Source organism: Corticium candelabrum, chromosome 19 (genome assembly GCF_963422355.1).
Source record: "Corticium candelabrum chromosome 19, ooCorCand1.1, whole genome shotgun sequence".
NCBI lineage: Eukaryota > Metazoa > Porifera > Homoscleromorpha > Homosclerophorida > Plakinidae > Corticium > Corticium candelabrum.
In genome coordinates this window covers 4,330,052-4,353,498 of record NC_085103.1, presented here as the reverse complement: position 1 = coordinate 4,353,498, position 23,447 = coordinate 4,330,052, and the positions used below count along the sequence as shown (strand labels likewise).

The window sequence follows — 23,447 nt, the reverse complement described above, 5'->3', positions numbered from 1 at the left end:
CACTATTGTGTTAGTCAAGTATGTTACATCACTGTTATCATTTTCTACATCTGTTCTTAAATATATTAGCCGGTCACTTGATTGACAGCTGGAATAGTTGAGAGGTACGGTAAGTGCCGCCAGCTAGTGCTCCCCGGTTGTATAGGTGTATGAACTGTAGGTGTGTTCATACTGTGTCCAAGTGTACTTGTAATTTATATGATCAGTGATTAGCAGTACATACAGTATGATGTTAGGTATGGCGCGCGATGTGTGTCATAATTCCGTCGGCTGGGCTGCGCTAACTCGTCGGCTGGGCTGAGATATCATGTTTCCACAACTAATTTACATCTCAGCCCAGCCGACGACACGCGTCAAGTGTGTCATAATTCCGTCGGCTGGGCTGCGATATCATCGACCAGCCGACGTCGACATCAACAAGCCGACGAATCGACATCAATGAGCCGACGAAACGACTTTGACACACATGGCGCGCCATAAATGGCGCGCCATGTGTGTCAAAGTCGTTTCGTCGGCTGGTCGATAATATCGCAGCCCAGCCGACGGAATTATGACACACTTGACGCGTGTTGTCGGCTGGGCTGAGATGTAAATTAGTTGTGGAAACATGATATCTCAGCCCAGCCGACGAGTTAGCGCAGCCCAGCCGACGGAATTATGACACACATCGCGCGCCATAGTTAGGGTGTTCGGTGCGTGTTGCACGTGTATACTATTGCTGTCCGTTTGCACTCTGTTTGAGCAGACAATAGATCAACTACCCCTTGCCACAATTTGGCCACGAGGATGGCGGGACAAGTTCCAGCCGGGAGTCGCCCTATTAGATGCTGATTATTTATTTTGAGAAATACTTACTGCTGAAGTACCATCTTGAGTCGAAAGTGATTTTGTCACTGAACGGTTACAATTCTAGTACTGACCAACACTCTCTTTCATTGCTAAAAGTGCATGGAATTTGCTAAAATCTGACTTTACAGACATTCAACATGCAGGAGAGCGTATTGAGTGTTGTAGATGTGTGTCAATGGAGTGAAGATGTCAATATTCGGTTTACTTGCCTAAACACTTTTGAGTCGATATACAGTAGGTTGTGAGTTTACTATCGTCTATACTTTAGCATAGGATAATGACTAACGTAATACGTACAGATGTTGCCGCAGGTACCGCAATATAATTGGCGTGCGAAGCAAGTTCTCTCTTGTCATGTCAATTAAAATCGCGATATGTTATATTTTATTATTGATTTATTTACATATTTATTTATTTATTTATATACGTGTGTATCAGATAAAGAATGTGGCAAGAGTTTGGTGTGTCATAATAGCAAGCGTATGTAGAGTGACAGAAACGTGTGGGAGCGGAGTAGATCACGCGCAGCAAGGCTTAATGAGTTTAGTCAGAAACTCGATATGTGCGACATCGCTTGAGAAGAAATGCCTAGAAAATGAAAGATGTCAAACATACGACATCGAGCAGCTACATCGGGAATATGTAGCGCGCTCTAGCTTACTGGCAATCTTCAACTAGCTTGTGGTGTTATGTGTGCATACTTATTAGGCTCGCGTCGCCGGTTCTTCCCTTTTTGGTTGCATGTACAGTACAAGACACTCCGTTTGACGCACGACGTGCATGCATACAGTTGCCAATGAGTGTTGTGTTGCACTCAAGGTAAGAACTTATTGTGCAAAAATTATTAAAATTTATATGTTATTAAAGTTATGTCATCAGATCAATAATATTTACACTTACCTTCACTCCAGGTTTCCCAGAGTGGCCGGGAGGACCCTAGAATGAAACCAATAGCACTAATGAAATCCTAGAATATGATGCAGTAATTATACCATTTCTCCTTTCTCAGGTTGCAAGCATGCCGTGCTACCGACGTTGGCTGTGCTCGAGGAGATGGAGAGCAACAAACAGGTGGCCATCATCATCGACACGTAATCTGCAAATATAGACATGGTGTAGTCCGAGTCTGTCGTACTGTGATCGTCTGTCTTGGTCTGGTACTGAATGACAACTGACATTTGTAAGACGGATGACGTTCTATAATGTGTAACTGTGATTGACGTCACTGTGTTGAATTTGATCATATATGGCAAACATAGACTCGACCGTGTAAATTCCTTTAAATCTGTATATGTCAATTAGTTTAGCAAATTTCTCCAAATATGGTGTTTCAAAATGCATGTTTGAAATTGGAACGGTGTGTGGTATTATTATGATTATGGCGTGGGAGACGAAGGTATTGGAGTCTCTGATCTAATCTCGGTCATTTCCCAGTTACGGTCACTCATTGTCTGCCAACTAACTGTGACATGACCAAGCTATCGTTACAGTCTTTTGTATGAGTAGCAATTAGGTATGAGCTGTACGAATGTTCATACTGTACACACACACACACACACACACACACACACACACACACACACACACACACACACACACACACACACACACACACACACACACACATGTATGTATGTGCACTTGTAATTTACATGATTAGTGATTAGCAGAGGATGATCACGAGCGTCGTTGGACTTGGGGAGGCAAGTTGGTGTGGTTTTTAACGTAAAACGTTTTCTATTGTCTATCTTTTTAATGGCCACATCTACTAATATTGTTGTGTCATGGCCTTTCCAGGCAGATGTGTAGCTACGCCACTGGTGCACCATAATAGGGTGATCAGTACCGGTTGTGCACGTGTGCACCATTGTGGGTTGTTTTTGTGCACTCTGGTTAAGTAGACAATAGATCAACTACAATTGTGGACGATGATGGCAGCACGTTACCGTCGGTTTGACGAGTTCCAGCCTGGAGGCGCCTAGGCTCGAGTGTCCAGCCGGTCATTTCCCCCCGCGGCGGAGAAAGACCGGCTGGAGACATTCGCCACTCAAAGGAAACCGCTGCCTCTCTATCCTCCAATCAGGATTTTACACGTTTGGTTAGTGTTTGTGCATGCACGTGTATTCACGATAACTGCTGATAGCAATGCCCGTCGCTATTGGCTCTCTACTTAATGGCTTTGTAACTGAGTAGTCAATTGCTTTTACCGTCTGATATCACATTTCGTTAGCGTGTGAGCTACACCTGCATGTCGTCTTCTCCTTTGTCTTCCGTTTCGTACTTGGAGGAATAGGCAGCGCATGCAAAACAACTTCTAGTAGCTTAGGGTGTCGTACGTTGCATGCATTGAACGAGTTGACCATCTACAAAGCGTGGTATTTGCACTGAACGCAGGGCGACGTGCAGAGGTCAGAGCGAAATTACATTAGCAAAGACCCAATAGAGATGTGCATCCCTATCGAGGATGCACAAACATTGAACGCCACTCGGATTGGAGGATAGAGAGTCGGCGGTTTGTTTGAGTGCCGAATGTCTCCAGCCGGTCTTTCTCCGCCGCGGGGGGGATGACCGGCTGGACACTCAAGCCTAAGAGGCGCCCGGGTAGATGCTGATTATTATAAGACATTCCTGCATACTGATTAGGGACTACCTTGAGTCGAAGATTGAACGTGGTCGCTGAACGATTACTAGTACGGACCACTACTCCTTCTAATACAATATACATCAAATCTAAAAATGCTTAATTAAGACACAAGAAGTGCACGGAGTATTCGCCAAATTACGCGAGATGACCGCACACCACTTGTTTTGTGTTCACGTGCTTGACTTACCCAGCAATTAATAGCTACCCTGTACGCCTGTTAGCAGTTCAACTAGTAAAACTTCTCGTACGTACTTCACGCAAGCACAAATACGAGTAACTACTTTATGTGCCTAGTTTTTCAGGTGACGCCACATCTCTCCTCAACTCGCATATACATAACGGTACGACGCTTGGGTGCTTGGGTGGAACCGTTGACGACACTGTGTTTATACATATGTGACGTCGAACAAGAACACAAGAACGGGTTGATTGCACGACTGCATATATGCACACGTGCAAACGCGTCAGACTAATATGAAAACGTGTATGCGTTTTACCAAATCAATTCTTTGCATCAACATGCGGAACGGAGAGGGGGGTAACAAAACGAGCCAGAAAGCATGATTTGTTATTTATGCCCTCAGCAAACTAGGAGTCGTGCTATACTTTGATTAGATAACAAAAATGTTAGAAAGGTTTACATAATTGCTAAAAGACTGCAGGCTGGAGTAGTACAAGATAATAATACAAGCTCAAGTTAATTGTTTGTTGTGGTGGTTGAGTGGTTTACTGTCTTCAAACGACTTGGAAAGCTCCGAAAAATGCTGTCTGCACGTATTGATAGAAGTCGAGAAAGCAGGTATATGCGGCAACCACTGACAATCTGTCACCCTTCTCCATAACAACTAGAAAGCCCGTGTACTGACTTTCATTATAAGTACTGGGATTGGCTTGATAGACTCGACTACGAGCAAGATACTTGTCGTTCAACTTTACGTTAAACCCACAGTAATTCTGTCCTGATCGAGGGTCGAACCAAAACTGTGAGTAAACATAGTAAATGCCAGCATGAGGTACCGTGATGAATCCACCATCGTATTTCATTCCTCCACTGAGAAAGCCAGGCTGTGATGTACTCGTTGACCAATAAGTTATGAGTGTACCTAAGAAAAGGAATTAATTAAAATGTAAATTGGGTTCTGCACAATGTGATGAAGGAAAGTAATGTTGGAATAATTACCACTTGAAAATGTTCCGTGAGAGCCACTTCCGTAAAGATGAGCAGCTACAGGCTTATTTCTTTTTGAATACTGTTGCAACGAAATTCTCAGTTCTTTTGACGTTTGTTAACACAGTGAACGTAAATGCGGACTTACGTTTTGCAGCAACGTTTGTAAGGTTGCATTCAGCTTTGCCATCTACACGACAGACAAGAAATAAGTTAATGCAATGTGTGTAGATGTAATAGCTAGTCGGTTATTAATTAATTAATTAATTAAATCCTACCTCTTGTTGCAGTGATGTAACTGGTGCAAAGTATGTTTGCAGAGTGCTTTCACTCATCTAATTTCAAATGTGTTAACGTCCGATTTACTCGACTACTAATTAATTAATTAACCTCTGGACCGGGCACGCCTTGCGGCCCTTGCTCTCCTTTGTATCCGGGCAATCCTCTCTCTCCCTTTAATATACCATCACTCAATAACAACATTCTAATTGTGAACAGGTAGTAGATTCTGTACTTTGTGACCTCTTTGTCCTGGTAAGCCGGTAGCGCCTGCATGGCCGGGCGGACCCTAATAAAACGTTAGACAGTCAATTTGTTTAAATAACTGGGAAATGTTACTGTTTTGTGAGATGTTACCGGAGTGCCATCAGCTCCTTCGATGCCTCTGGGCCCAGTACTGCCAACGTCGCCCTAAATGTTTTAACAAATCAGGTCACTATTGCTGATATCCATAATTAGACTACTGGGCTTGCTTTTTATGACAAATTAATACATAGCCATGTTATTCGTTGTAGTAAATGTACCTTCATTCCTTTTTCACCTTTAATTCCAGGTGGACCTCTTATACCATTCTCTCCCTTGGTGCAAAATATGAATTCAATGCAATGGACACCGGTACCGTTGTAGCAACTCTGAGTTTATGAAAAGAATGATTGCTGCACAAACCTGTATGCCTGTCTTTCCAGGTGGGCCTTGTGCTCCAGTAATCCCTTGCTTTCCAGGCGGACCTGTGACACCGGAAGGTCCCTTTCATTTCATTACATACAACAAAGCAAAGCTAGTCAGTTTACTAGGTTTTACCTCAAGTTATTGCATTGCATCAGTTCTTACTTGTTTTCCTCGTAAGCCAACAATTCCTGGTGGTCCATTTTCTCCCTTTAAAACTGTTGACATTAAAAATGCTTGCTGTTAACAATTTGTTTGTTAACGTTTACTTTGGAACCTTTAGATCCAGCTCTACCTTCACTGCCTGGTTCACCTTTGTATCCCTTCAGTACAAAACATTTTGTTACAGATACTTAGTTGAATACATCAATGCAACAAACGTGTAGAGAGACCAAGTGTTCTGGAAAAGAGCTTTTTCCAAAAATTTTATTTGTGTAATTATTAATTAAATTGTAACCTACTGTCTTTCTACTTCTGCTCGAATTAATTGCTTAGTCTACAATACCTGTATACACACACATACACACACACACACACACACACACACACACACACACACACACACACACACAAACACACACACACACATATATATATGCAGGTTAGTTAGTAGATATATCAGACTTGATGTTGGTATGACGTCATCACATACACGAGTACAGACGCAGTGGTGACAGAATTCTTTGTTATATTGTAGTTCTAGACAGTTTTTGAAAATATGGCCGTGTCTGTTAATAAGAGGTCGCTCTTAATTGTCAATTTGCAACAAGTTAGAATAGACAATTTATACGCTAGACCAGATGTGTGTCACGATGGCAAGATTCGATTTAGTTACCTAAACAATTTTAAGCCAATATACAGTAGGCTTTGAGTCTACTACAGTCTATACTTTAGCATAGAATAATCACTAACGTATACGTACAGATGTTGCCGCTCAGCGATTGGCGAGCAAAGCGATCTTCTCTTGTCATGAAAGTAGCGATATGTTTATTGCCGAGCGTAGCGAGGCTTGTAATCCGGGTCGCACGACAGAAAGGAGCTCTCGGTATATATATATATACACACACACACACGAACCTCAAATTAATCCTCTCCACAACCACGTTTCACTGTAAGACCTACTTCAAAAAATCGTTTCCGTGTCCGACTACAGATCAGTATAGGAACGATTCGTGCAAGTGACCAAACGGCGAAGAAAAAGCCTCATAAAGTTTCGTCGCCCAATCCTTTTGTATTATAGCTTGGGATTGTGTGTACTTGAAAACCAAGAAACACATTCAGGAGTTGACTGCCACCTACTGTCAACTATTTACACGTCTCGTGCTACACTATGATCAATCCTTTACTACACTGTGCTGCATCTAACACTGTTGACAGTCAATGTTTGCCGATATCAATTTCTATGTCAGTAAATATACCATACCACTGTCGATTGTTACAACGTTACTGAGAGCAAACTTATACTGTACATTTCAATAATCATCTTGATCATGATCGCGAAACGGCGACTATATGTCTATACCAGGCCTATATACGTAATCTCAACTACTAGGAAGTTTGCATGTTTACTTCCATGACAGCTAGGGTTTCAACAAATACGTATTGTCTAGCTAGGACACGGCGTTTTCGTAGACGGTCAGAAAACTTAGTTAGACGTGTTACTCACCAACACGAGAAGCCTACGGATACCGAACAACTAGTCCTTTAATTAATATATATATATATATATGTATATATTAAAGTTATAGTTTTTTAAACTTGTCAGAATAGCAAGCTTAGAGGTAGCGTGGGAGCGGAGTAGATCACGCGCAGCATGGCTTAATTAATGAGTTTAGTCAGAAAGTCTTTTGTGCGAGATCGCTCCAGAGGAAATCCCTAGACAGTGGAAGATATCGAGCATATGACATCGAGCAGCTACATCGATTATGTGTAGCGCGCTCTAGCTTACGAACAATCCAAACTTGTAGAGTACTGTGTACATACGCGTTGCCGGTTCCTCCTCTTTTGGTTGCATGTACAAGACACTCCGTTTGACACACGACGTGCATGCATGCAGTTGCCAATGAGTGCTGTGTTCCACTCAACTGTAGGAACTTAGTGTTCAAAAAAATTACTAAAGATTATATGTTACTAAAATCCACGCCATCAGATCTGTTCATAATACTCATCAATAATACTCACACTTACCCTCACTCCAGGTTTCCCAGAGTGGCCGGGAGAACCCTAGAATAGAATCAATAGCACTAATGAAATCCTAGAACACGATGCAGTGATTATACCATTTCTCCTTTCTCAGGTTGAGGGCAAGCCGTGCTACCGACGTTGGCTGTGCTCGAGGATATGGAGAGCAGCAAACAGGTGGCCATCATCATCGACACGTAAGCTGCAGCTAGAGACATGGCTTAGTCCGAATCTGTCGTACTGTGATCGTCTGTCTTGGTCTGGTACTGAATGACAACTGACGGTTGTAAGACGAATGACCTTCTAAATGTGCAACTGTGCTTGACGTCACTGTGTTGAATTTGTTCATATATGGTGAACATAGACTCGACCGTGTAAATTCCTTTACATCTGTTTACGTTATTAGTTTAGCAAATGTGTCCAAATATGGTGTTTCAAAGTGCATGTTTGACATTGGAACGGTGTGTGGTATGGTTATGATTATGGCGTGGGAGACGAAGGTATTGGAGTCTCCAATCTAATCTCGGTCATTTCCCAGTTACGGTCACTCGTTGTCTGCCTGCCAACTACGTAGCTGCGACCTGACGCAGCTGCTACGCTATGATCGTTACACCCTTTCTGGATAAAGCCAACTTATGGCGTGTAATCAGTGTCAAAATTGCGCCAGTAGTACCTTTTGCTTACTGAGGTCGGTCGTAGACTCAATGAGCTCGGTCGTACATTCGATGAGGTCGGTCCTAAATGTAATGAGGTCGATGGTACTTAAATGTCTTCATGTCTGGAGTTGGATTCAAACTAATAACTTTTTAAAACAATGTTAGCTATTTAACTTTCTCAAAGATTGTCACAATGAGTAGACGTCTACATGAGCAGTATTACTACGTACTATATACATGCACACTTGCAAAATGGTTGTGAGAATCAGAGATAGATGGCCATTTATGCATGTTGTCTGTCTGGTGTTAGAAAGGGATAGGATCAAGTGCCTTCAGATTTTAAATATGGTTTAGTCAAACCGTACAGTTTATGATATATATATATATATATATATATATATATATATATATATATATATATATATATATATATATATATATATAAATGCAGTAGTTTGCACACTCAATTGATGGTCAGAAAATGATTTTATATACCTGAATAGCTATCACATTATTTAGAGGTAAACTACATAATATCAAGCCAGTGATAGTGGTAGATGTATAGGGATGAGTATGAAATGTATTGTAATAGTGCGTGTAAGGTTCAAGTAGAATATAAGACTAAGCACTTTGTAAGACAATACAATGTCATGCTCTCATAAGTGCATGCATTACAGTAGAAAGACTTAGAAAGTTGGATAAATATACTTACTCTTTTGAAACATATATGGTAGTTGCCTAATTCCCAGCGTTTTAAGGTAGATAATTGACTCTACCCTCTTCTAACACCAAACAGACGACATGGATATTTGGCCACATCTCTCTGATTCCCACAACCATATTGCAAGTGTGCATGTTTAGTAGTAATACTGCACATGTAAACGTCTACTCGTTGTGCCAATTTTTGAAAAACTTTTATAGTTAATATTGCTTAAAAAGATATTTGGATTCAACTCCAGACATGAAGACATAAATGTGCAACCGACCTCGTTGAATGTATGAGCAACGATGAATGTAAGACCGACCTCATTGAATGTAGCCCCGACATCATTGAATGTACGACCGACCTCATTGACTTTACGACCGACTTCACTGATGTACGACCGACCTCAGAAAGCAAAAGGTACCGGCGTAATTTTGACACTGATTACACGCCATACAGACGCGTAGTCAGTGAATCATTGCTACGGACTCTCAATTCCAAATAATTCTCGAATATGGTTTAGCTTGTTAAATAATTAATATAGTATTATTCAATCACCATAGCAATTTACCGTTCTAAAGATATTAGTTATCAATTCATTGGTAACCTCCTTGCAAAATATGATATGTTTACACTTGTAACGCTCAATTTTAATAATTTAAAATTTAAGTTATTTTTAAATTCTCAGTAATTTGTCTTCCGAGACAAAAAAGAAGAGAATTGGTATACTTTGTTGCCAGAACTAATTAATGTGCATATATTCAATGAACGCTACTAAATATTTATAAACCATCACACAGTTTTTCTGAAGCTATGTCTGCAGCTCTGATTCCCATCATACTAAGACAACTCTGAGCGTCGTCTTCTAACTTTTGGCTATAGAAGCTATGCTCAACAGAGGCCAGTTGCTCATAAGCCTCGCCAAACACCTCAGAATAAATAGGGCACAAGTAGTCCTGCGTTCCTGTAAAACACCCACGCACACAAGTAGGCCATCGTTGATGATGATGCCCTCCGTCTTGTAGCCTCTGGCCACAAAGACGGTCTGAACTAACACACACACACACACACACACACACACACACACACACACACACACACACACACACACACACACACACACACACACACACACACACACACACACACACACACACACACACACACACACACACACACACACACACACACACACACACAAACTAATAAGCTAATAAAGTAAGAAACACGTAGAAACATGTAGAAACATGTGCAGTGACTGTGTGTTGAGGGTGTTGGCTGACTTAGCTAGATTGAATTACAGGGTAGCCAGGTGTTGGATATCAGACTTCGGTGGCAAATGGTTGCCAGGAAACGTTCGTGTTACACGAAATGTTCTTGCAGAGTTCTACACAAATTGCTCGTAAACAGCCACGAAACTCAGCAAGAAACTACATCTCCATAAAAGTATCAAATCTAGCGAGCCATTTTCACGTCTCAGACCGTTCCCTTTGAACAACCACTGCGTGAGTGTCGTCAGAAAGAAAACATTGCGGGGAGGAGGCGTGAGAAATGCGTGGGCGAGACCGTATTGACACCCTACAACAGCTAGAGCAGTTCTTTTTACACTAGCAACGTAAATACAAACAGCCACAGTATCACGGCAGTAGCTTGTCACTGCAAAAAACTGTCAGTGCAAAAAACCGTGCGTGCAAAAACCGACCTTGCAAAAAACCGACCTTGCAAAAAACCGTGACCCTTCTCGGCCACGGCACTTATGGTGTACATGCACGCACATTCAGCATCGCATTCCAAGCATGCAAGCAAGTAAGCCTAGAATACAGTACATGTACTACACCGTTAGGCTTTATCAAATCCGCACCTTCTTTCTCTTCCAAGGTAGACACCTACACATAACGTATGCAGGAGAGATGACACAGTCAAATCTATCAGATTTTCTACTGTTTACAGTACCGATCGGAACAACGTAGTCACGAGACAACTCTGGTCGTCTGCGAAACACACTCCCACGAGCATCTACAACAAAAGCAACGCTCTAAGTTTTCCATGTACGATTGGATCATATCTCTAGCCATATAATTAATAAAAGAAGATCGTGTACATACTAGAAGGAAAACGGCAAGACAGAGAAATCTCAACATGTTCTTCTCTTCTCGCGCTGTGCTGGAAGGTAATGACAACACGAAGGGAGTCTGTGTCTAAACATACCACCTGCATGGCTATTCGTCCGGTCCAACCGAACCTAGAACTAGCCACGCCCTCAGGACTGAAACTCAAGTCAGTTTCTCCCGCCCCTGCCGTTCCCCGTATGTTAGGATTTTCAATCGGGGAAATGACGAGGACGGATCGAGGGATGGCTTTAGTGATGGCAACCGTGTCAACAAAAGCAACCTTTCTTGATAGGATCACATATCACTAGCCGTTAATCGAACAGTACATACTAGAAGCAAAATGGCACGACAACAGAATCCCAACATGCTCTCTCGCACGCGATGATAAAACATCCGGGAACGACGAGGTCGCGGCGAGACACTGGTCACGAGTCAACACCAGTATCACAACGCGTTGGCTGCACTCTGTTTTTAGTAGTGCCCTTCATGTGAGGTTGTTGACTGATTATTTACTAGGCCACTAGCACCTAGTCTTGAACCAGTCTAATTAGCAAATGGTCTAATTAATTAACTTAATTAATAACAGCTAGTTTAACTTAATAATTAGATAAACTAAGACTTGACATGTTTCCACTTGCAATAAACGAGTTACATTCTTAAATTCTAAAGTGTTTTCTTAGCTAAAGCAAGTTCAGGTAAAGTAGTGTGACTATCACGTGAGAGTAGCGCGCTTGCTTAGATGTCTTCTTACAACGCCGGTTTGATGAGATACTGACTATTTTGCCAGTATAGGATTGCCTTGAAAGATGTAAGGGTCGTCAAAAACATCAGATAAATCAGCAGACTGCCAGTTATCTAGTGATCGGGAGAGAGAAGACGGTCATCGTCATGGAAATGTATAGCTACAGAAGTAGATGCTGAACTATCAGTTACTCTGACTCGGCGACAGAACAGTTCAGTACTTTCCTTGCTTGACGAATACTTTTGTCACATCTTTTCTCTTGTATCTAGCTACTGTAGTGTTTTCATTTTTCTCTTATTGGTATTTTTTCTTTTTACACAAGGTATATTCTTGACATAACAATAACATTACCAATACTACGGCGTTCCTACTACATTGATTGCTATGTCACTCACACGCGCCCTCCCTAGATAGAGACGCCGGCCATACGTCAATGACTTTGTTGCTATACACTGCAGTGCAGGGACGCAGCTTGTTTTTTCTAATAGTGCCGTAATAACTGTGGAACCCACTTAGCTACTGGTGCCACTCACTAACTGTTTACTAGAAACTATTTCGTTACAGTTATTATTACAAATAGCACTACAGTTAAATTGACGTTAATTATAGAAGCAGAAATGCGTTACTTTCAGGAGGACTATTTACCAGTTGGGTGCATGCACTGTGTTTATTATTATTGGTTACTGAGCTTAGGTTGGCTGAAAGCGCAATATATACTGTACAATAGATGATGATCTTAACTGAAGCATCATTTGTTAGCTAAAGCGTTAGCAAACTCCACACGTTAAATCGCAAGATGTTAGAAAGCTTAGAGAATTGCAGCAAAAAAGACTTTGAGGGCCGAAGTAGTACAAAATAATAATACAAGCTCAAGTTAATTCATTATTGCCGTAGGTTGTTGTGCTCGAGCTGTTTACTGTCTTCAAACGACTTGGAAAGCTCCGAAAATGCTGTGGCCCGGTATTGGTAGATGACACCACGAGAAGTGACCATCTTCACTCCAACAAGCTGGAAAACAATAAACTGTAAGAAATTGTGTATATTTGAATTATAGAAAATAATGATAATGACAATAGATAAACAAAAATTTAATAAAATTTGCATTAATATTCACAATAAATACACACACACACACACACACACACACACACACACACACACACACACACACGCACACGTACACACACACACACACACACACACACACACACACACACACACACACACACACACACACACACACACAAACACATACAAGTCACTTCTGTCACTTGTGCTGAATTCGAAGTATCTATAGTGTGAGACATTGATTTAGCTAATTATCTTTAATCACATCGACACATCCCTGTGTTTTCAAAGAATTAATTAATGATAATGATAATAGATAAACAAAAATTTAATAAAATTTGCATTAATATTCACAATAAATACACACACACACACACACACACACACACACACACACACACACACACACACACACACACACACACACATACACACACACACACACACACACACACACACACACACACACACACACACACACACACACATGCACACGTTCGTAGCTCTGAAGCGACTTTGTAAACACAGCTTCATTTACTAGAATATTAATTAATGTACTAATAAACTACGCATAAGTGAATGTATTTAGAGATAGCAGTGAACACATGCCATTGTGAGGCAATAGGACAGTTTTCATGTGTGCGTACCCTAATTGATTTATGATGAATAATAACATTTTATTTACCCGAACTCCCGGAAACAGACAATTGTCTTATCATGATATTCATTAGTAGAAATTCCTTTTTTCAAACACTCTAGAGTCTCGTTTAGTCCAGCCCTACTCCATGCATGTTCCCGGGGGGGGGGGGGGGTGAATTACGATAATATTACGTCAAGAGTAACCACGTGTGTTACACGCTTGCACAAAATTTAATTCTAATCACGTGATTTGGCATACATTTAGCGTGCGTTAGGCCAGACCACATGTAGCTTTTGATGCTCCATTTTACTAGCAAAATACAGAGCATTTTGTCAACTAAATTTAGCAACTGATATCTGAAAAGTGACAGCAAGTTTTCTAATGAGACCATATTAAATGTAATTTGGCAATTGAAATTATTGTATTCAAAAGTTGGACATAATACTATATATCCATTGACTAAACCTTCTCGTACCACTGAAATAACAACAGGTAAATATATATATATATATATATATATATATATATATATATATATATCTTGTATGCAACTGCATTCTTCTAGTGACTCTCTTTGAGACTTGCTCACTTAGTATATGTTGATGTTTTACACACGTGTATGTGCGTAATATATATATATATATATATGTGTGTGTGTGTGTGTGTGTGTGTGTGTGTGTGTGTGTGTGTGTGTGTGTGTGTGTGTGTGTGTGTGTGTGTGTGTGTGTGTGTGTGTATGTATGTATGTATGTATGTATGTATGTATGTATGTATGTATGTATGTATGTATGTATTTGCTGTATGCATGCATGTATACTTTGATGCTCTTTTCACCCTTTCCGCCTGGTGGACCTTGAAAAACTAGCAAAAGCTGGAACACATTCGTTGTGTGTACATTTTTAGATTAGATTTCGAAGTTTTCTGCCTTAGAACAAACACACCTGCTACTAATCTAAGAATGCATGATCTCTGACATCTCTGGATTCCAGCCACGACCAGGCCAGATCTTTAGTCTCTTCAAGCACACAAGATTACAATGACTTTGGTGGCCTTTTGTGCTACCAAACCACCAGACCATTTTTCCATTAGTGCAATGAGCAAGCAAGAGTGCATATTTATTGGATGCAAGTGCATGTCCGAGCCAGAGCAACCATTGGAACTCTTTCCTTCTCAAGTTTCCACAAAATGTGAGAAACACGTCACACCAAATGGTCCCCCTTTTGTCACCGACGTCAACAAAGGCAATCTGGCTGCTTCTTCCAATACAAATTATTGCAAGGAGTACAAATGATGACAAGTTGAGTTACGATGTATATAAACTAATTCTCTATACGTAGACGGTTCTGTAAGACGGGTGACCTCCTATAGTGTGTAACTGTGATTGACGTCACTGTGTTGAATTTGTTCATATATGGTGAACATCCTCGACTGTTTGAATTCCTTTAAATCTGTATACGTCATTAGTTTAGCAAATGTGTCCAAATATCGGGTTTCAAAGCGCATATTTTGAAATTAGAACGATGTGTGGTATGGTTATAGTTAGGGCATGGGGCACGAAGGTATTGAAGTCTCCAATCTAATCTCGGTCATTTCCCAGTTACGGTCACTCGTTGTCAGCCTGCCAACTAGCTGCCATCTGACCAAGCTGCTACGCTATCGTTACAGCCTTTTTGGATAGAACTAACTGTAGGTATAGCAGCGGTGCGGCGTATGAACCTGGATTTGGTTGAGGGGGCATATGCACATTTACCTAAGGGGCGTGGCTCTGCAAACAAGGCTAAATATATTATTAATTAATTAATCATATATATCAAATGGTAACAAAGAAGTATATGTGTGTGCTCTTGATTTATCAAAAGCACATGATAAAGTATCCTTTTATAGTCTGTTTAACAAGTTACTGGATAGAGGTGCTCTTGTATATTTGGTTAAATTTCTTGCCAAGTGGTATATTCATGTCAAAAAATGAAAGTTAAGTGGAACAACCACTGTTCTTTACATTTGACGTTGGAAATGGAGTACGACAAGGGTGCGTTTTGTCTCCATCTCTGTTCAATCTCTATATAGATGATCTTTTGACACAGCTTAGCTTTTCTGGTCTCGGAGCTAAAATAGCAGGTCTATACCTCGGGTGCTTGACTTACGCAGACGACATAACACTAGTGTCGCCAAATGTTGCCGGACTACAACAAATGCTACATATGTGTACTACGTATGCAAATGAGCATCAACTGATATACAACACCAAAAAGAATGTCGTGATTACATTCAAGCAGAGACGATGGAAACACTCTAGTGAATTAGAAGTCTTTCTCAATAGCAATAGATTACCAAACAAGGAGGAAATAAGACATTTGGGCGTTGTCATGAATGATTACTGTATGGTACAGAGCACATTGGAGGCAAGAAAAAGAAAATTTTATGCTGCTGTGAATGGTGTCATTAGACGATTTGGTGGAAGTTGTTCAAAATATAGTGTGTGGATGAAGATCATGAAAAGTCAACTATTTCCAGTTCTTGCATATGGAAGTCATTTGTGGAATTTTGAACGAAGTGTAGTAGAGACGTCTGTTAACGCAGCGTATCGAAAAGGTATTCGTCGTGGGCTTGGTATGAGACAAAGAGATTATATAGTGGAAAGAATTCCAGGATTTGTTGAGGCATCTCTTAAGATGAGAATACTACAGACTAAATTCCTTAAACGGGCTACAGAATCAAGAAATGAACTTGTAAGAGGACTGGCATTGCTAATAGTTAGACGTAGTTATCCTGGACACGGATAGTTTGTCATCGTAGTTATCCTGGACATGAATAACCATAGAAGTGAATGAAATTTCCTTAAAAATCTGATTTTACAGGCATTCAACATGCAGAAAAGTGTATTGAGTGTTGTTGTAATTGCAATCAATGCCGACTTTAGGATGATAGTAGTGAAACGTGATGTTTGTACGTCATACGTGTACAAATAGGAGTAAGTAGTAGATGGCTAGTTTTTCCAGCTGACGCAATCTCTCCCTCCTCAACTGACATTTTAGTATGACGGCACGACGCTTAGATGGAACTGTTGACGACACGTTGTTTATAATCTCTTGTAAATTGGATAGCTAAATACAACATTCCGGTCTAAGTGTCACTCTACCTCCCGCCATTTCGGCTTTTGGGTAACGTCGAACAAGAATGGGTTGATTACATGACTGCATTTATGCACACGTATAAATGCTTTAGACTAAATGCTTTAGACTAATGTGTAAAGTCCATTTTCTGCATCAGCATGTAGAGCGGAGAGGGTATCAAAGCAACCCAAAAAAGCATGATTTGTTAGTTAAACTGTCAGCAAACTAGTAGTTGTTATATACTTTGATTAAATGACAAGATGTCAGAAAACGTTACAGAATTGCTAAATGACTTTGCAGGCTGGAGTAGTGCAAGATAATAATACAAGCTTAAGCCAATTGATTATTACCGTTTGTTGTAGTGTTCGAGCGGTTTACTGTATTCAAACGACTTGGAAAGCTCCAAAAAATGCTGTGATCCCGTATTGATAAAAGTGGAGGTAGCAGGTACTTCCGGTAACAACTGACAATCTGTCACCCTTCTCCATAACGACTAGAAACCCCGTGTACTGACTTTCATCATTATCACTGGGATTGGCTTGATAGATTTGACTACGAGCAAGATATTTGTCGTTCAACTTTACGTCAAACTGACAGTTATTCTGTTCTGAGTGAGGGTCGAACCAAAACTGTGAGTAAACATAGTAAATGCCACCATGAGGCACCGTGATGAATCCACCATTGTATTTCATTCCTCCACTGAGAAAGCCAGGCTGTGATGTATTCGTTGTCCAGTAAGTTATGAGTGTACCTTTAAAAAAGGAATTAATTAAAATGTAAAATAGGTTCATCACAATGTGCTGAAGAAAAGTACTATTGGAATAATTACCACTTGAAATTGTTGCTGAAGCGCTGCTTCCGTAAAGATGAGCAGCTACAGGCTCACTTCTTTCTGAATACTGTTGCAAAAATATGCTCAGTTCTTTGACGCTCGTTAATTAGCACAGTAAATGTAAATGTGGACTTACGTTTTGAAGTAACGTTTGTAAGGTAGCATTTAGCTTCACCACCTACACGACAAAGTTAATGCATGTGTGTAGATGTAATAGCTTGTCGGTTATTAATTAATTAAATCCTACCTCTTCCTGCAGTGATGCAACTGGTGCGAAGTATGTTTGCAGAGTGCTTTCGTTCATCTAATTTCAAATGTGTTAACTTCCGGTTTGCTCGACTATTAATTAATTAATTAACCTCTGGACCGGGCACTCCTTGTGGCCCTTGCTCTCCTTTGTATCCGGGCAATCCTCTCTCTCCCTTTAATATACCATCACTCAATAACAACATTCTAATTGTGAGCAGGTTGTAGATTCTGTACCCTGTGACCTCTTTGTCCTGGTGAACCGATAGCGCCTGCAGTGCCGGGTGGACCCTAATCAAACGTTAGACAGTCAATTTGTTTGAATAACTGGGAATTATTACTGTTTTGTGAGATGTTACCGGAGTGCCACCAACTCCTTTGATGCCTCTGGGCCCGGTACTTCCAACGTCGCCCTAAAGTTGTAACAAATCAGGTGACTAGTGCTGGTATACATAATTAAAACTATTGGGCTTGCTTCCTTAATGACAAATTAATACATATCCATTTTATTCGTTATAGTAAATGTACCTTTATTCCTTTTTCACCTGTAATTCCAAGTGGACCTCTTGTGTCATTCTCTCCCTTGATACAAAATATGAATTCAATACAATGGACAAAATTAATACATATCCATTTTATTCGTTATAGTAAATGTACCTTTATTCCTTTTTCACCTTTAATTCCAGGTGGACCTCTTATGCCATTCTCTCCCTTGACACAAAATATGAATTCAATACAATGGACACCTTTGTAGCAACTCTGAGTTTATGAATGTTTGCTACACAAACCTGTATGCCTGTCTCTCCCGGTGGGCCTTGTGGTCCAGTAATCCCTTGCTCTCCAGGCGGACCAGTGACACCGGAACGGCCCTTTATTTCATTAACATACAACAAAGCAAAGTTTGTCAGTTTACTAGGTTTTACCTCAAGTTATTGCAGTGCGTCAGTTCTTACTCGTCTTCCTCGTGATCCAGCAATTCCTGGTGGACCATTTTCTCCCTTTAAAATATTTGAAAATGAAAAATGTTGCTGTTAACAATTTTTGGTGACGTTTACTTTGGAACCTTTAGGTCCAGCTGTACCTTCACTGCCTGGTTCACCTTTGTATCCCTTTAGTACAAAACATTTTGTTACAGTAACTTAGTTGAATACAGCAATGCAACAAACGTGTAGAGAGACCGAGTGTTCTGGAAAAGAGCTTTTTCCAGTTATTTCGGTTGCAACCTACCGTCTTCTATCTCTGCTCAAATTAATTGCTTATTCTATAATACCTATATATGCAAGTTAATTAATCATTCTCTATTATAGTATAGTTCTAGACAGTTTTTGAAAAGATGGCCGTTTCTATATAATAAGAGGTCGCTCCGGTCAATTCGCAACAAGTTAGAAGAGACAATTGATACGCTAGACCAGATGTGTGTCAATGGAGTCAAGATGGCAAGATTCGGTTTAGTTGCCTAGACATTTTAATCCAATATACAGTAAGTTGTGAGTATACTAAAGTCTCTACTTTAGTATAGGATATCTCTACTTTAGCATAGGATAATGACTAACGTATACTTACAGATGTTGCCGCCGGTACCGCAATATAATTGGCATGCGACATCTCTCTTGTCATGTCAATTAAAGTCGCGATATGTTATATTTTATTATTTATTTATTTATTTATATACGTGCGTACCAGACAAAGATTAGAATGTGGCAAGAGTCTGGTGTGTCTGAATAGCAAGCGCATGTAGCGTGACAGGAACGTGTGGGAGCGGAGTAGATCACGCGCAGCAAGGCTTAATTAATGAGTTTAGTCAGAAAGTCGATCAGTGCGAGATCGCTAGAGAAGAAATACATATAAAGTGGAAGATGTCAAACATAGGATAGCGAGCAGCTACATTGGGAATATGTAGCGCGCTCTAGCTTACTGACAATCTCAACTTGTGGTGTACTGTGTACCTACTAGGCTCGAGTCGCCAGTTCCTCCCCTTTATTGCATGTACAAGTGACGTACGACGTGCATGCATGCAGCTGCCAATGAATGCTGTGTTGCACTCAAAGGTAGGAACTTAGTGTGCAAAAGAAATTACTAAAGATTTTATGTTACTAAAATTCATGCCATCAGATCTGTTCATTAGGCCCCTATTTGTTGCATGTCTGTTTCACATCGTCCAGGCTCTTTCAAACTGACGCGGGCGGGCGGGCCATTACCATTATCCATTTTGTACGTACACGCCGGAAGTCAGCGGGCACAGTATAAATAATATTATTTTAAAATATTAACACAACAGATCAGCATTCACGACAACAAGAGGTAATACAAGCTCTATACATCATCATGCGAATGAAAGCTATAGTGACTTTAACAACTATTGGACGATCTGTTTTTGTTTCTGGTCCTCAAGCAATGATGCGGTAGCCTTGTAGTGTGGATTGCAGCCCCGGATGCGCTGCCTGGTTCGGCACCGCCTTTCTGGGCGGGAGTAAGTATGTAATCAAATTCTTCAGCGCGCGTCCTACTAATGATGTTAGGTAAGAACTGAGGTTTCGATTGGAATCTGACGTTGTTCTAGCCTCTGTACTTGTCGACATTGCAATTCTAGGCCGCTATTGAGCATTGATAAGAGATTGCAGCTACGCTATGGAGCGTAGCGATGAATGGCAGATCAGAAATGGCACTCTAAGTCCTTCATACGCCTTTGACCGCGTACACAGATTCCCAGTAAAATCTGCAATGCGTTCTAAGCCTCTACTTCAATGCATTCGACTGCTGCTAGGTACAGTACTGCACGCTAATTAGCCACGCTACAGTCGTTTCCTGTAATCTACTACACTTGTATGTAACTGACTCTAATCTAGACTCGCACCTAGTCCTCCTCCTCGCGCGCGCTCCACGTATTTTGGCACGTGCTTTTTGTTCCACTCGCCAGGGGAAGGACTGGTAACATATCATGTCATGTGACCATATATAAGACGTCGTTGTCATGATGTCCACAGCAGAGACACTAATGAGCTTGCACCTTGCGTGACGACAACCATTGCTAATAACCGTCTAATTGTCAAGGTAATTGCTCCTCAATTCATTCTAATAGGATCCTACGCGTGCCCTTGTAACGACATTTTTTCGTCTCGAGTTGCAGTTTTGACCAATCGATACACCGAAAACCTACTAGTTCTTCACGTGACATAATATGTTACCAGTCCTCCTGGCGAGTGGAACAAAAAGCACGTGCCAAAACACGTGGGGAGCGCGCGAGGAGGAGGACTGGGTACGAGTCTAACACTAATCATGTCCTAGGGATATCGCTGACCGCAAGGGGCGGTACCGAACCAGACGTAGTGGTGATGGCAGCGCATTCGGGGCTGCAATACTGCGAGACTACGGATGCGGGCGGGTGATGTGAAACAGACATACAACGAATAGGGGCCTTACCTATCACTAATACTCACACTTACCCTCACTCCAGGTTTCCCAGAGTCGCCGGGAGGACCCTAGAATAAAAGCAATAGCACTAATGAAATCCTAGAATACAATGCAGTGATTATACCATTTCTCCTTTCTCAGGTTGCGGGCATGCCGTGCTACCGACGTTGGCTGTGCTCGAGGAGATGGAGAGCAACAAACAAGTGGCCATCATCATCGACACGTAAGCTGCAATTATAGACATGGTTTTGTCCAAATCTGGCGTACTGTGATCGTCTGTCTTGGTCTGGTACTGAATGGCAACTGACGGTTGTAAGACGGGTGGCCTCCTATAATGTGTAACTCTAAATGACGTCACTGTGTTGAATGTGTTCGTAGATGGTGAACATAGCCTCAACTATTTGAATTCATTTAGAGGCGGCATCCTTTGATGCCGACGCTGGAATCTATTCCAGCATCAACGTCGGCGTTAGCGTCAATATTGTGAACCAGACTTAATTAACTCAGTACGTCATTAGTTTTAGTAAATGTCTCCAAATATGGTTCTCAAAGTGCATGTTTTGAAAGCAGTGTGGTTACAAGCGTGGGAGATAGACGTAAGTCCATTCCAACAATAGATGCAGTGTGGGAACTGTGGGTGTGGACTTTGTCAGCTCGGGCGGGAAAATAGGAAATTGAACTAGCGTAACTACTTCAATGACGTCTGCTAGACACAATGTAAACACTTGTTTACAAGCTTGTGATGGTATTCTAGAATAGCTGCAGAAATGCTACTGACAAAAGTAGGTGCGGATGTCTCCTAAAGCTCTGAATTATTGAGTTGGTTTGTGACTCTGGAGACGTCATTGAGAATTAATTGGCTGTCTAATGTTCTAAGGAATGCAATTAAGTTGATTGCATCTACTCTTTAGCTAGAATAGGATGGGCCATGTCAGACTGGGGTGCAGTCTACATATGTAATATTCCGGAAGCTGCTCGTTCCAATGTGTTAGTACCTGGGCCCATGCCCCAAAGCGACAAGTCACGTCGCACTCCACGCCCGGCAATTTCTAGTACGATCACGTCTAAGAGTTTACTTTCTCAAGTAGATTGGCACTTGTTTGCCACTTGAAAACGGCGCCGATCTAGAGAAAGTGAAGAAAGTATGTGTGGTACCACCACGCCCACGCAAACCTCAATAGTCTACAGTCTGCAAAGATAAAAGGTCAGAGAAAAGCGACTCTACAGTTAAATAGCTCTTTGGTACGTAGCCTATCACCACAAAAGAAATCATTGCCAACCAGGTTCTCCTGTTTCCTTCATCGCGAATTTTGGCAGGCGCGCTAGACGAAGTCTCGCGCTAGCTTAGGTGTACCTCTTGCACACAGATGACATCCTTTACACAACTACCTTCAACCTAAAAACGTCGCTAAGCACTCACAAGTGTCAAGAAACACAACAAAACCCAAGAACAAGAGACGAATGATCGCAGTGTCTCGGATGTAAGAATGGTGTGTTGCTAGGCGCATTGGCTGCTCGCATTCTAGATGCAATATTCGCAACTTAATATATTTTCTAATCATATTCGACGATGACAGTTGTACTGCGCCTTACTATGTTCGAAACAAGTTAATTAACTATGGTATGTACGTTACTTGCTAGTACTCGTACGTCTAGTAATGACACGTGGTTACCTAGCTAGAGATAAACTGAGTTAATTAAATGTATGAGTGTACGACACATGCAGAGCCAATTTTTTAGACGGTACAATACAAGATTGCTTCAAACTGTTTAGTCCTCGTCGCTGTCATCATCATCGAGCACATCTTGTTCAGCTCGAACGACCTGTGAATCTGTGTTTTCACAGTGATCGCACTGGCAAACGTCTGTGCACGGCAGCTCGGTTCTACGACAATAACAACGACCTGAGTTGCATCGAGTTTTGCAGCTACAAGACACTAGTTTCAGTATATACGTCGTGTGGAGCCGGTGGTTTCTTAGTCCATCGGACGCTGAGCTCGTTTTCTTCATTAGCAATCCAGCCATGATCTTGAGGAGGTGGACTATTCGGTCGAGCTTCAAGTGCACGTCGCCATATTGCTGCCTTATAATTTGCTCGGCGGATGTGCAACTCAAGAGCGTCTTGCGTTGAGGGAAGT

At 41.2% G+C, this 23,447-nt stretch overlaps 2 protein-coding genes and 1 long non-coding RNA gene across 4 annotated transcripts; all 3 read right to left on the bottom strand.

Moving 5' to 3' along the window:
* Positions 1 to 4,063: 4,063 nt before the first annotated feature.
* Positions 4,064 to 8,052, bottom strand: LOC134195008 (collagen alpha-3(IX) chain-like). Of its 2 annotated transcripts, none has more exons than XM_062664001.1 (13): positions 7,886 to 8,052; positions 7,794 to 7,829; positions 5,876 to 5,929; positions 5,772 to 5,816; positions 5,607 to 5,687; positions 5,465 to 5,518; positions 5,298 to 5,351; positions 5,176 to 5,229; positions 5,052 to 5,114; positions 4,940 to 4,996; positions 4,810 to 4,851; positions 4,674 to 4,743; positions 4,064 to 4,596 (listed from the first exon to the last, which is right to left on the bottom strand). In XM_062664001.1, exons 1-13 carry the CDS (start codon positions 8,003 to 8,005, stop codon positions 4,229 to 4,231), a joined length of 1,098 nt encoding a protein of 365 aa, XP_062519985.1. In that variant the 5' UTR covers positions 8,006 to 8,052; the 3' UTR covers positions 4,064 to 4,228. The 2 variants fall into 2 exon arrangements, with proteins under 2 accessions (XP_062519985.1, XP_062519987.1); XM_062664003.1 differs by having other exon boundaries at positions 5,772 to 5,824; positions 5,884 to 5,929.
* A 2,674-nt stretch (positions 8,053 to 10,726) lies between these two features.
* LOC134195165 (uncharacterized) lies at positions 10,727 to 11,393 on the bottom strand. Its single transcript, XR_009972334.1, has 3 exons — positions 11,252 to 11,393; positions 11,100 to 11,162; positions 10,727 to 11,032 (listed from the first exon to the last, which is right to left on the bottom strand). It is a non-coding gene; the product is annotated as an uncharacterized LOC134195165 (long non-coding RNA).
* A 5,810-nt stretch (positions 11,394 to 17,203) lies between these two features.
* Positions 17,204 to 19,503, bottom strand: LOC134194618 (collagen alpha-2(VIII) chain-like). The gene is made up of 13 exons (XM_062663559.1): positions 19,462 to 19,503; positions 18,954 to 19,007; positions 18,852 to 18,896; positions 18,687 to 18,767; positions 18,556 to 18,609; positions 18,427 to 18,480; positions 18,258 to 18,311; positions 18,136 to 18,189; positions 18,012 to 18,074; positions 17,900 to 17,956; positions 17,789 to 17,830; positions 17,650 to 17,719; positions 17,204 to 17,571 (listed from the first exon to the last, which is right to left on the bottom strand). The coding sequence occupies exons 1-13, from the start codon at positions 19,501 to 19,503 to the stop codon at positions 17,204 to 17,206; spliced, it is 1,038 nt and encodes a 345-aa protein (XP_062519543.1).
* Between the last annotated feature and the right edge of the window lie 3,944 nt (positions 19,504 to 23,447).

Excerpts from the sequence above, each read along its gene's own strand:
- LOC134195008 (XM_062664001.1), bottom strand. The coding sequence starts at position 8,005 with ATGTCTCTAGCTGCAGCTTACGTGTCGATGATGATGGCCACCTGTTTG. Across the intron at positions 7,830-7,885 it reads AACCTGAGAAAGGAGAAATG|GGTTCTCCCGGCCACTCTGG; the intron begins GTATAATCACTG and ends ATTCTATTCTAG. Across the intron at positions 4,852-4,939 it reads TTACATCACTGCAACAAGAG|ATGGCAAAGCTGAATGCAAC; the intron begins GTAGGATTTAAT and ends TCTGTCGTGTAG.
- LOC134194618 (XM_062663559.1), bottom strand. The coding sequence starts at position 19,503 with ATGTCGCATGCCAATTATATTGCGGTACCGGCGGCAACATCT. Across the intron at positions 19,008-19,461 it reads CGGTACCGGCGGCAACATCT|GGATACAAAGGTGAACCAGG; the intron begins GTAAGTATACGT and ends TTTGTACTAAAG. Across the intron at positions 18,190-18,257 it reads AAGGAGTTGGTGGCACTCCG|GGTCCACCCGGCACTGCAGG; the intron begins GTAACATCTCAC and ends ACGTTTGATTAG.